Below are 14,346 nucleotides of genomic sequence, written 5' to 3' on the forward strand. Positions count from 1 at the left end.
ATAAGTAAACTGTTAAATTTAACACCATCACCGAAACATGCATTTTTCCAGATTTCTCTTTTCCTTTCTTCTAGATCGTTTCTCTCTCTCTCTCTCTCTCTCTCTCTCTCTCTCTCTCTCTCTCTCTCTCTCTTGCCAGAGCCTGTCTATATTTTATTTTGACTAAGATAGGTAAAATGGAGTCAAGTTTGCCATGTATTTTCTAGGAAAATTGACATGAGATGTACAGAGAGATAAGCAGAGATCAGAGCAGCAGGTTAACAATAATCTGGTTTCAGTGCATACATCATTCCTTCATTAGCACCTGAGAAAGGGGAGGGAAGGATCAATGTGGTTTGGCTCTAAACTGGTTAGGAATGTTGAAAGTACAAGAGTGAGGGATGGAGAATTATCATGAAGCAGGGACTCCATTCTGAAAGTTAGCTCTCATCTGTTTTCCAGGACAAAAGAAGTTGTAATATTTATAATAATTGTAGTAATGTTTCATTCTACAAAAAGTGTATTTTAAAATATTTATAGAATAAGTAAAATAAGTAAATCCTGTTAAAAGAGATTGTCATTGAAGGCCATACTCAAATGTACTCTTTGGGTTCTTCAAGAGGAAATAAGCATTCAGATAATGGCAGATTCTCTTGATTACTGAAAATTATCACCCCTTTCCCTTATCATCATACCACTAAAATCCTTTGGGAACTCTTTGAAAAGAAATTTCTGGAAAAATGAAATGGAAGGGAATTCAAAATGCCAAGATAATCTGTTTTAGGTAACCATTTACACAGCTTACACTTAGAACAAGGGTTTAGTTTAACTGTTGCTTTGACATTGATAAAACTCCATATTCAGCAATGAGTTAGGAAAGCAAGATGTTATCAAGTATTGGATGCCACAAGCAAGAAGGAGTTACAGAAACTCTAGATCAAATAGTCGGATAAGTCTCCAAGATCATGATATACATGATTTTGTAATCGAATTGGAATTCATCTTAATTATTTTCTAAGATAAACTTTCATTTTGTCAAGTTATCACTTTCTAATAAACTTAAAGAGTCCATATGTGTGGGGTATGGGAGAGAAAGTCATCCATTTATTACTTAAATTTTCTAAGAATCATCCATAGTGATCTTTCATTGCAGCTGGTTTCCTAATACATTTAAGCCATTGTGACATTGCAATAGGGATGTGAGTAGTTCTTCACATATTTAAAGAACATTGAAGAGTTTATACACATAAAATTAAGTAATTAAGATGTGACTTATTATTTGACAAACATCAGACTTTTGAAAAAAAATTCAACTATATGTGATATATGTTATTTTTCAGGAGCTCCATATTTAAAATTTTTAATTTTACATGTTTAATTTAAATCAAGTAACATGTGGATATACTTAAAGAATGAAAGTATTATGAAACCTAACCATAAAACTATTTCTTTGCCTGAAAAACCTTAATACATGTATCTAAAATTTGCTTATATTTCTATCACATATACATATGTTCGTGTATTCTTTACTATTAATTTAGAGAGAAAGAAAGAAAGAGAGAGACAGAATGAGTAAGTGCAGGGGAGGGGCAGAGAGAGATGGAGGGAAAGAATCCCAAGCATGCTCTACACTGTCAGCACAGAGCCTGATGGGGCTCAATTCCACAACCCTGGGATCATGACCTGAGCTGAAATCAAGAGTAGGACACTTAACTGAGCCACCCAGGTGCCCCATGGGGCACACACATATGTTCACACATACACACATATGTTCAAAGGTCAAAACTTTTAAAATGAATCTATCTTTCTATATGTCTATACTGTGCATAAGCTTTGTTCGATAATTTCACTTAAAAATCTAATGTATTTGTTGTTGTATCATTTGCAATACTGGAACCTAGAAATATTCTTGAAAATCTATTAACAGAAGATGAATAAATAGTCTAGTAATATTTTGAAATATTTGCATCACTTAGGAATAATGAAGTGGAAAGTTTTCCAAGACATGCTTTTATATGGAAAAGAGAAGAGCAGGGGGAAGAACCCCAAGTTGCAGAGGCAGAATAGCCTATTAAATAAGGTCACAGATTCTAAAACTAGACTAGCTGGGTTTGGACACTCATTTTGCCGCTCAGTAGCTGTATGGAGGGAAACGATTTTTACAATTGTTTCATACAACAATTCCCTAATCTGTATGATGGTCAACTTAGTACTTACCTCACAGGGCCATCTTAAGGATCAGATCAGTCATTATATAGGAAAGAATTGTAACAATACTTGATAAAATGTCATGACTAAATTAGTGTTTATTTCTATGTAGAATGGCTTAGTTTATGTTGCATGTACAGAGATACACAAACTTACTTATTCTATAGGAACATAAACATGTATGCAAGCATCAGAAAAAGGCCTGTAAACCTACGTGCCAAACTGATAACAATGTGTAGCTATAGGCATTAAAGAAGATCCTTTGTTTTTTGAGTATTTTACATGCAAAATACAATGCATACATTATTTTGTGATTAAATCTTAAATATTTCCATCCAACCATAAAGTAACTACAAAAAGTAATAAAGTTTACATTCATCTAGTTATTGACATATTCATGCACATTTCATTAACTGCAAACAAGAAGATCAAAATATAGTCTTAATTGTATTACTATAAACTCATTTACATAAAATTATGTGTTTATATTTGTGTATAGAGTGCTAACACTAATAGCTAATCCATTTGGGTCATTTTGACCTTCTTTATATATAGACACATTTAAGTATAATTACATATATGCACACACATCTACCCATTAAAAACAAACTATAAAATCTACCTTTTTGTGAGATAAGAAAACAAGAGTAAAGCTAGTTAATTATACCATCATGCAACAGCCTGCATTCAATATGCTTATGGCAAGAGCACAGCCAAGTACCATTGATAAATGGAATAAATTAAGAAGATTATGAATGCACTCACCCACCAATCGCCTGGAGTCCAGAGAATTTGGCAGCCTCCAAATCATTGCCACTTACTATTCGAGCCTTAAATGAAAAACAAGAGAAACACAAAAGAGAAAGAAACATTTAGCATACTATAGCTGCACACACATGAATTTGGGACACGCGTCAACTGCACTAGACATGTAACACCTAGTATGACAGATGCTAAGCAGGGTCAGCTCCAAGTCAAAGCTACTATGTTTTTGTGAGTGGAGGTTTTGAAATTAGCTGTCAGCATTTCAACAAAAGCACTGGCACAGTCCAGGAAAACATATTACTAATACTCTTTGCCCTTAAAACTTGCTATGTGCAGTGAACATGAATCAGTCAGGGAGATCATGATTAGCCAGACTTGAGAACAGATGCTGAGTTTGACCGTAGCAGACCCCTAGGTTGGCAAGTATAAGCTAAGTAAGCGCAGCTGGCAAGGTGTAACCTCTTCATAAATGCAACATATTGGGGGCACACTTAAAGGACAACCAAAGGATGGAAAGCTGGGATAACATGCACATTTCACAACTAAAACAGAGGAACCAAAATAGGTCTAATATGTCACAAACAAACATGTACAAAAGACAAGATCCCTCCGGAGAGAAGAAAAAGTATGATTTAAAACCTTTTCATCCACAGAACTGCTATCTGAAAGAGAATCAGGAAAAGAAGGAATAAATGTTAGACAGAGTACTTTAAGAAATCATTTAAACATATACATGAACAAAGTGTTACTATTTTACATTGTTTAAAGCCATAAACAAAACAGAATTGCAAGGCTGAACCCGGAGGGAAAAAGGATAGTTTGTCCTCTTATTTGAAAGAGCTGAAAAATGTGCCCGAATGCTTGAAAAGTATCGAAGAGTGATTACAGGATTTAATGAGACAATGTGTCATATAGAGAAAAGAACGCTGTTGAATCAGAAGTCTTCAGAAGTGCTCTGCCACTTACTAAGCACATTGGGCAAACTACCAAGTTCTCTGGAGTCTAGAGTCTAGACCCAACTCTGCAAAAAGTCATGAATTACTTTGCCTATTGGCCTACAAATAATGTTCAATCAATTGAGATCAAAATATGTGAATGTCAACCTCAGTTGACTACATAAATTAATTAGGTCTTAGTAAGGGATTATTATTTATGGCTTGTCATAGAGCTCAAGAGTTAACAGATATACTCCACTTTGCAAATAAAAGATATACTCCACTTTGCAAATAAAAGAACTGATGCCCAAAGCAGTTAACTGACATGATTAAGATCACAAAGCGAATCAATGGCAGAAGTGGGACACAAATCGAGGGCTCCTGACCCCCTATCTGCTGCCCTTTAAATCCCATGTTCCAGGTAAATTGAACAAAACAGAGGGGTGGATGGGCCACAGTTCTCCAGTGCAATTTAAGAGACATCGAAGGGTCAGCATTCCTCTTGGGCCCAAGGAGACGAACAATGGACTCTTTCTGTTTTTAACTCAAGTCTGAATCTGCCAGGGTCATCATGGCATGGTCCATTTCTATCTCACACAGTAATATTGCTCTTAAACTTATTAATTAATTTTTGCTTATTAGCATGAAGCAAGAACTTCTCAACAAATACAAGTTGGCAGAAATCTAGAGCTAGAATGTCCTTGGGGTTCATGTAGTCAAAACCTTTCATTTTTATGGATGAACCCCAGCAATATAAAGATTTATCTAGGTCATGTAGCTCATTGACAACTTTTATTGATAAAAATCTGAAATGCATTTGTTTCCTTGACTAATTACGTATGCTTAATTATTGTAACTATTTGTGTGCAGTATCTTAGATATTTCACAAACCTCAGAGTTAGATCTTTGAATACAAAACAAGATAACAGCACAAGTAGTAAAAAACCCATCTTATGAATAGCCATCAACATTTTAAGATACTGCGTACAATATAGAAAATTCAGCATTAAGTAAAAATAATATATCATATCCATGGAAATTGTCACAAGCATAATTTTAAATCATAGAATAACTAATTTAATATGAGATATCAACTGGTCAGAAAATATACATCTACATTTCAATAAGTACCAAAAAGTTCTGTCATAAAATTTCAAAAATTTTAAACATAAATCATATTGGAATGAATCTTATTTGAATTTAATATGTTAAAAAAATTCATTTCCAGAGACATAATCTTAAGTGTGAAATATTAGGTCATTCCCATTATCATTAAAAGAAAAAGAAAAATGTCCACAACCATCATTTTAACTTATTTCTTAAAATTCTGATCAATATATTAAAAGCAGACCAATTTAAGCAAAATTAAACAATGTAAATGTTATAAGGCAGGACACAAAGTTGTTACTTTCAGGCATTATAATTTTAAACCCAAAAGACAAATCACCTGGAAAACTATTAACAGGTAGCAAAGTGAAACAAACAGGTAGCAAACTAAAACGGGTAGCAAAGTGAACATTTAACCAACACGTAAACAAAAATAAGTTATTTTCTACAAACTCCCAGTAATTAGTTTGATAAATAATGACATGAGATCTGATTTCAAATACTCATAACTTTGACATTGTCTCCTATTAATAACGGACTTGTACATCAACCATTCTACTGAGTCATGGTAATATTAGAGTCATCAATTATTCTTCATCTGTTAAATCTAATACATTTCAACTTTTTCATTCATTCTTCAGTGTTACATTCATTCCTTCATTGAATACATATTTTTATTAATTATCAACAAACCTTTTTTGCTCACTCCTACTCCTTTCTTGTCCACCTGCCATACTATCCCCTTTGAAATCTTTCTCAATACAGATAAAATCACATCACTTCCCTTCCCTCATTAAACCCACCAATGTTACACAATGCCCAAACCAGAGAAAACAGATATGCATCTACTGCAGGCTCATGAGTCCTCATTCACATACTGCACTTTGGCCACAATTAAATTCCTGTCACTTCATCTTTATGCCATGCTCTTTTAAATCCGTGTGCCTTTGTATGTTCCATTTCCTTCCCTTAAGACAGGTGCTCCCCTTCACCTAGCTGTCTGTCAGCCTCCAAAACTCACTTAAAGCTTAACACTCTCTCCTGGAAAATTGTAACATATCAAGGATCCATGGCTGTGTGAATGAGCACTGCATGCTGCACTCCTCCTGGCTAACCCTTATCTTTTGTCAGTTTCCTTATCAGCAATTCTACTAGATACAAGTTCCTTGATTTTATCTATTTTTAACCTTCTGTTTCTAGTTTCTACTATTTTCTGAAGTATAGTAGACACCAATAAATGTTTGCTGAGCAATGAGCGAACAACCTTAAAAAAACTACAATACATTATGGAAGTACCTAAAACTCCAAATAAAATTTATTTCATCTTCCTGGATAGAGAAAAGATAAATTCCTTTATAACAGATTTATAATATATTATAGTTAAAATCCTAACAGCAAGTTGTTATAGAATTAATATTTCGAGTACGGGGGTGCCTAAGTGACTTGGTTAAGTGTCTGACTCTTGATTTTGGCTCAGGGAGCATGGAGCCTGCTTAAAATTCTCTATTTCCCTCTGCCTCTCACCCCACTCATTGGCACACATGTGTGTGCACACTCTCCCCCCCCAAAAAAAAAGTATTTCAAGTATAACTGGATTAATAAGTCAAAATACATAAGACTTTTTAAAAGGAGAATTAAGAGGAAAATCTGTAAGAATATTAAAGATCTATACTAATTAAAGCATTATTGTCCTGGCAAAATAGATGAAGAAGTTCAACAAAATTAGCTAAGTAACAAACCCTTGTACCTAAGAGTTCAACAAATAAGGAAGGATGGATTGTTATCAAAGGCAAAGAGACATACTGGTCAATAAATTACACTTAGAACATAGGTCAAATATCTGTATTATTTATTTATATCCTTATCTTACACATAGCCCATGAAGTTACAGATGTATTAAATAAGTAAATAAGTAAAACTGGAAAAGAATATTAACTAACCCTAGGAATGAGAAGATACATTTACAGTTAGAGGCTTTGTTATGCCTATTTAGTATTTTTGTATATAAAAACAAAAAGAGGGTTTCCTGGGTGGCTTGGTCAGTTAAGCATCTGACTGGATCTTGATTTTGGCTCCAGTCATGATCTCATGGTTCGTGAGATCAAACCCCACTTGGGGCTCTATGCTGAGTGTGGAGCCTGCTTGGTATTCTCTCCACCTCTGTCTCTGCCCCGCCCTGCTAGTGCTTGCATGCTCTCTTCAAAATAAACATTAAAAAAAATAAAACCAAAAAGAAAATGAAATGTATTTACTAAAAACACATGTTAGTATGTTCAGAATATAAAGAACTCTTACAGGTCTCTAAAAATTTGAGCCTAATATCCCTCCAAACTGGTCACGAATGTGACTGGATGATTCACAAAGTAGAATGCATGAACAATGATAAACTTATTAAAACTATGCTTCAGATTATAAAATTACTAAAGATCAGAATATTTTAATGGTATTAAAAATAATACCAAAGATGGTTGATGGTCATTAATCTAATAGTGATGCATGGTTGATGATAGTGAAAACTAATAGAATTTTTAGAAAAATTTTAGTGATGTCTAACAGTAGACTCTGTTTTGAAGAGAACTTTTTTTTAAGTTGATGCTCAAGAAATTATTTTTGTTATGGATTATGCCCCCACCCCCAAATTCATTGTTAAGGTCCTAACCCACAGTACCTCAGAATGTAGACTTCTTTGGAAATACAATTGTTACAGCTATCATCAGTTAAGATAAAGTCATCATACTGGAGTAGGGTTGTTCCCAATCCAATATGACTGGGATCTTTATAAGAAGGGTACATTTGGGGGCACCTGGGTGGCTCAGTCACTTAAGTGTCCGACTTCGGCTCAGGTCATGATCTCACGGTTTGTGGGTCCGAGCCTCGCACCCGGCTGGCTCTGTGCTGATGGCTCAGAGCCTGGAGCCTGCTTCAGATTCTGTGTCTCCCTTTCTCTCTGCCCCTCCCCCTCTCACATTCTGTCTCTCTCAAAAATAAACAAACATTTAAAAAAATTGAAAACAAAAAAACATTTGGAGACAGGTGCACACACAAGACAAATGCCATCTGAAGATCGCAGCTCTACTGCTACAAGCCAAGAACTATGGAACAGACACTGGGAGAGAGGCTGGACACACCCTTGACTAGCATTTTCACAGGGAGCATTGCCGTCTCAGCGTACCTTGATCTCAGACATCCAGCTTCCAGGGCTGTGAGGCAACAGATTTCTGTCGTCCTAAGTCACTCGGTTTATGGTACTTTGTTAATTCAGTCCTAGCCAACTAATGTAACGTTAAGTCATAAAGAAAAAATTAATGTGTAAAGATCTGTATTCTTTTATTATTTACAAACTGGAAAAACATACATGATCAAGTACAGAAATATGGGTTGAAAATAATGTTCTCTGACCTTGATTTAGTAATTTGAGACCATTAAAATAAACACATTTAAAATACTATATAAAAATATAGGAAATGTTTATGGTGTATATACATATATGCATGTATAATACAGGTATAATACACATCATATATAAGTAAATATTAATTATACATGTTATGTATTTTTATCAGTATACCCATACACTCTCACTAAGAATAGCTTTGGTCCCTGCCAGTTGTCTTTTGTTACACATGTAGTTGTTTTTGCTTAGTCTGATCAAACCTCTGTAATTACAAAAACATACAAAAAATGTAACAAATTCTGTAATTACATGCTGGATACTCCTTATAAGGGTGTTCCCAATGCTCCTTGTCTCAAAAGTCTCATCATTGCCACAACAAGGTCATTTTGTATTTTAGTGACTTAATGATGTTAACATAAGGCCACAATGCATCCATCTACTTTATAATGAAACCTCCTCTATAAATAGGATATCGGTGAAGTTCCAGTGACTGTACAGTTTTTAATGTCTCAATATTCCATGAACTAGTTATTTTAAGAAACTTTAAACTTATATTTACTAGGTGAATATCGCTCTTGTGTTCAACCACGCTGCATAGGAACCTAAAAAAATATAAATCTTAAGCTTATAGGAAAATCCATAATTTAAGTGTGCCTCCTGACTACTAAACCCACCACCGTTTCTCATGTGAACATCCCTGAGAAGGGAATTTAAATGTGACCTAAGTCAACATACGACCTCCTGAGCATTCACTTTCCCTTCATATGTAGATGAAATAAAGGGGTTTGCCCAGTATGCAGCTAAAGCTTCTAGCTCTAAATTCTATGATTTTGTTTCTCTATGTGTAATTTATTTTCAGTTTAACAAGAAGTATTTACTCGCCAATTATCACCAAAAATATTAATATCTACCACCTAAATTTGAGATATTTATAATTAATTCACAATTTAGAATAAAAGTAAAAATCGTGTTTTCTCTCTTGGTATTTCATCCTTGTTATATGACACTTTTTGAAGAAAATTTGAATGTAAGAGATTTCAAAATGTATCAAGAATCTGAGTTCTGGAGGCCTAGCTAGCTTAGCAATTTTCCTAAACTCTTTGTTCCAACGTCCTTCTTTGTCCTCAGAGCCTTCAAGGATAATGTAAATCCCCCACAAGTGATAATATTGTTCACTATTCATTTTGGAAACAGGCTTGCATTATCTGCCAGCATATCAAAATACATGACTTTTAAAACATGTATACTATGCCTGAAAGTCATGAGATGGGAGCTGAACCGTCCAGAGAAAAACCTATATTGTAATTAGGGGCTTGCTGAGTTGTCATTAACCTTTACAGAGTACTTACTATGTGCTAGATATTCTGCAGAGCACTTTATCTGCTCTTTTATTGAATCTTGGCAACTGTCTTGTGAGGCTATCAATATTCATTAGATCTTGCGAGAGCAGAGGAAATCCTTTGTTCTGGCTCTCATTTCAGGTGCAATTCTGGATATAATGGAAGGGGTGCTGAGTGAGAGATTCACATTCATATCTCATACACTTTTTTTGTTCAGTTAAGGGCTGGTGGCAGGGGGCATAACCCGAAAAACTGAGTCACAACAAGAACATGCTATGTTAAGGATATATGAAAGATATGAACATGTTGATATGGGAGCATGAAGAAAAGATCTAACTCTGCAGCCAGAGAGGACATTAGGCTTGTAAACAATTCATGGTGATAATGATTTAGAATGGTGTTTGTCAGTTGAATGAAGGCATTCTTAGAGGGAAAAAGTTTTGCAGAGGCTTTGAAGCTTTAAGGACTGTGGGGCATTAGGAACTGAAATGTGGGAGTGTGAAAGTAAAGAATTATAAGAAATAAAGCATTGGTGGATAGGATTTATTGCATAAAAATCTTGATATATTCCATTAAGCAATTTAAATTATACTCAAATTGTAATATACAGTCACAGATTGTTTTCAAGCAAGACACTGACATGTGACATGATCAGAATTTTATTTGGTTCTTTAAAAATCTAGGCCAGTCCTCTGGACAATAAGGCAGAATAAGATGATATGAGAAAGAGTCTGCTCTCTGGCCCACCTATACCACAATTCTACACACATGTACAAATGCTATGTAACAATTTTTTCAAGTCATCTCTACACCCAACGTGGGGCTTGAACTCACGACCCTGAGATCAAGAGTCACATATTTCACCAACTACGTCAGCCAGGTACCACAACTATATAGTAATTTTAATATGTTGTATACCTGAAAATAATGTAACACTATGTGTCAACTATACTCAAAATATTATTTACAAAACTTTAAAAACTGTCTAAGCTTAAAATAAAAACAAACATAATCTCCCAATCACCACATATGAAGTAGCAACTCAAAACTAATGGTGAATGAAGTCAAGGCCAAAATTGCTCTCAGGAGCACTGGAACAATTTATTTATTCAGCAAATATTGACCCAGTGACCCCTACGTGCTAGGCACTGTGCTAGGGACTATGGATAGAATACTTGAAAATAAAGATAAATATCACCATTTCTCATAGAACTATAGAACTATGGCAAACCCACATTGCATAATCTGTGCACAATTAAAGCTAAAACTTTTATTTTTTTATAATTTAAAAATATTTTTAATATTTAGTTTTCAGAGAGCACAAACAGGGGCGGGGCAGAGAGAGGGGGAGACAAAGAACTTGAAGCAGGCTCTAGGCTCTGCACTGTCAGCACAGAGCCTGACGCAAGACTTGAAGCCATGAAGCCACCAACCATGAGATCAAGACCTGAGCCAAAGTCAGATGCTTAACTGACTGAGCCACCCAGATGCCCCAAAGCTAAAACTTTTACAGCTACCTGAATAAAAGAGTGAGTGAACACAATGTCAACACTTAGAATGTAAATGTATGAGATAAACACTAGGAGAATGGAGAAACAATGAGGAAATTTTCCATCTACCTAAAAACATAAACGGAAAAAGTTTACTCGTCATTAAAGATACCTCAGGCCAATACCAAGTGTGGGTTCAGAATTCACATCAAACTGCAATATGTTTTCTCTTTTCACATTAAATACTATTAAAGCCTGATAATGCATCTGGCCACAAAAGAAACCTCAATATATTCTATAAAAGTGGTATCATCAAGAGCAATTAAATAAGAAATCAACAGCGGGTTGGCAATTTAAAACCACCACCACCATGGGGCGCCTGGGTGGCGCAGTCGGTTAAGCGTCAGACTTCAGCCAGGTCACGATCTTGCGGTCTGTGAGTTCGAGCCCCGCGTCAGGCTCTGGGCTGATGGCTCGGAGCCTGGAGCCTGCTTCCGATTCTGTGTCTCCCTCTCTCTCTGCCCCTCCCCCGTTCATGCTCTGTCTCTCTCTGTCCCAAAAATAAATAAACGTTGAAAAAAAAATTAAAAAAAAAAAGACTGTGTGGTATCAGTAGATAGAATGAAATATTGATCAATGCAACAAAATGGAGAACCCAGTTAAAGATCCACACAACTCTTTTTTTTTTCCCCACAAGGATGCAAAAGCAACTTACCAGAGGATAGACTTTTCAACAACAGATCCTCGAGTAACTGGATATTTACGAGCAAAAACACCATTCTCAACATAAACCTCACATTTTATGCAAAAATTATCTCAAAATTAACCATGCATTTAAATATAAAGCATAAGATTAAGAAATCTTAACTCAGGACAACGTCTTTAAGACACACAGCTTGGAGAAGAGTTTTTAATCATGACAGCAAAAAAGAAAAGTCAATAATTTGACCTTAAAAATTTTGCTCTTGGAAACCCCCTGTGAAAAGGATGTTGGGACGCCTGGGTGGCGCATTCGGTTAAGCGTCCAACTTCAGCCAGGTCACGATCTCGCAGTCCGTGAGTTCGAGCCCCGCATCAGGCTCTGGGCTGATGGCTCAGAGGCTGGAGCCTGTTTCCGATTCTGTGTCTCCCTCTCTCTCTGCCCCTCCCCCGTTCATGCTCTGTCTCTCTCTGTCCCAAAAATAAATAAATGTTGAAAAAAAAAAGAAAAGGATGTAAAGGAAAGCTATAAATTGGAGGAAAATATTTGCAAACTATATACTCAACAAAGAATTACTTCCTGCGATCTCTAAAGAACTCTAAAATCTCAACAGCAAACCGCCACTATACATACACAATTAGAAAATGGGCAAAAGATGTACAGACATTTCACTAAGAAGGACATATGAATGATAAACAAGTGCATCAAAAGATAGTTAGTAGCACTAAATATTCAGGAAATGCAAATTGGAGGCATGATAAAATATGTCCATGCACCTATTAGAACAGTTACGTAAAAACATTGACAATACCAAAATGTAGAAAGGATGCAATAAAGCCAGGTCTCTGATACATTGTCAGTAGGAATATAAAATACAGTAACTCTAAAGTAGTTTGATCATTTCTTTTTTTTTTTTTTTTTTTTTTTTTTTTTTTTTTAAATTTTTTTTCAACGTTTATTTATTTTTGGGACAGAGAGACAGAGCATGAACGGGCGAGGGGCAGAGAGAGAGGGAGGCACAGAATCGGAAACAGGCTCCGAGCCATCAGCCCAGAGCCTGACGCGGGGCTCGAACTCACGGACCGCGAGATCGTGACCTGGCTGAAGCCGGACGCTTAACCGACTGCGCCACCCAGGCGCCCCTGATCATTTCTTATAGAATTAAATGTAGCTCTACAATACAGCCAGCAATGTTCCTCTCAGGCATTTATCTTAAAAAAAAAAAAAAATGAAACATCCACACAAAAACTTACAAATGACTGTTCTTAACATCTTAATTTTGATAGCCCCAAACTGGAAACAATAAAAATGTCCCTCAAGAGGCAAAAAGTTAAACTGTGATACCTCCCTATCAAGGAATACTAATCAGCAATAAAAATATGCTAATACCCACAGCAACTTAGATCTTAAGTATATTAATTGAAAAGAAAAAAGGTATCCAGATGAAAGATATTATATGATTACATGCATGTAAAATTATACTGTTAACAGGTGAGTGGTTACTAAAGGTGCTATGCATGGTTAAACAGGGAAGGGAGAGGTCAGAGAGAGCACAAAGGGATAGCACAGAGCAAGATGGAATAGTTCCGTATTTGGATTGCAGTGACAGTTATACAATCTACACATGTGATATAATGACAGATACGTACCCACATTGTACCAGTGTCAAATTCTTGGTTTTTATATTGTACTCTGATTATGTAACATATAACTATTGGGGGAAACTGAGTGAAGGGTACATTTGATCTCTATAGTATCTTTCAATATCCTGTTAACCTATCATTTTTTTTTTAAATTAAGCAGTTTAAAAAATCTGTTAAAAAATGAATTGTATTTAATCAAAACTTAAAAATTCTGCTTTTCAAAAGACACCATAAAAAATGAAAAGAAACGGCACAAACTGAGCAAAAACACTAAAATGTGAGGGGCGCCTGGGTGGCTCAGTTGGTTTAGCGACCTACTTCGGCTAGGTCATGATCTCATGGTTTGTGGTTTCAAGCCCTGCGTCAGGCTCTGTGCTGACAGCTCAGAGCCCAGAGTCTGCTTCTGATTCTGTGTCTCCCTCTCTCTCTGCCCCTCCCCCACTCGTGCTCTGCCTCTGTCTCAGAAATAAACATTAAAAAATTTTTAAAAAAACATTACAATATGAATTTCATTTATACATATACATGCACTTATGCATATACATATGTACATATGTACACATATCATTATAAAAGTATACTGTATTTATAAAATTGTTACTAAAATATTAAGTAGAAACCCAATTTAAAGTTGGACCAAAAATCTGAACAGATACTTCACACACAAAAAATGCATTAACAGTCAAAAACTACAATAAAGATGCTTGTCATCATTAGTAATTGGGGAAATAAAACTTAAAACCACAATTAGATACTATGACATATACTGCAAAATGGTTGAAATT

At 35.4% G+C, this 14,346-nt stretch overlaps 1 protein-coding gene across 1 annotated transcript in view; it reads right to left on the minus strand.

Annotated features, from left to right (window-relative positions):
* The window catches only part of UNC13C (unc-13 homolog C), a 606,187-nt gene that overhangs the window by 458,354 nt on the left and 133,487 nt on the right, over positions 1-14,346 (minus strand). The window contains exons 7-8 of the mRNA XM_047864534.1: positions 3,592-3,614; positions 2,953-3,017 (exon numbers count right to left, since the gene is read on the minus strand). Of these exons, the coding sequence (XP_047720490.1) occupies positions 2,953-3,017; positions 3,592-3,614 (88 nt within the window). The remainder of the gene's footprint in view (positions 1-2,952; positions 3,018-3,591; positions 3,615-14,346) is intronic.

Source organism: Prionailurus viverrinus, chromosome B3 (assembly GCF_022837055.1).
Source record: "Prionailurus viverrinus isolate Anna chromosome B3, UM_Priviv_1.0, whole genome shotgun sequence".
NCBI lineage: Eukaryota > Metazoa > Chordata > Mammalia > Carnivora > Felidae > Prionailurus > Prionailurus viverrinus.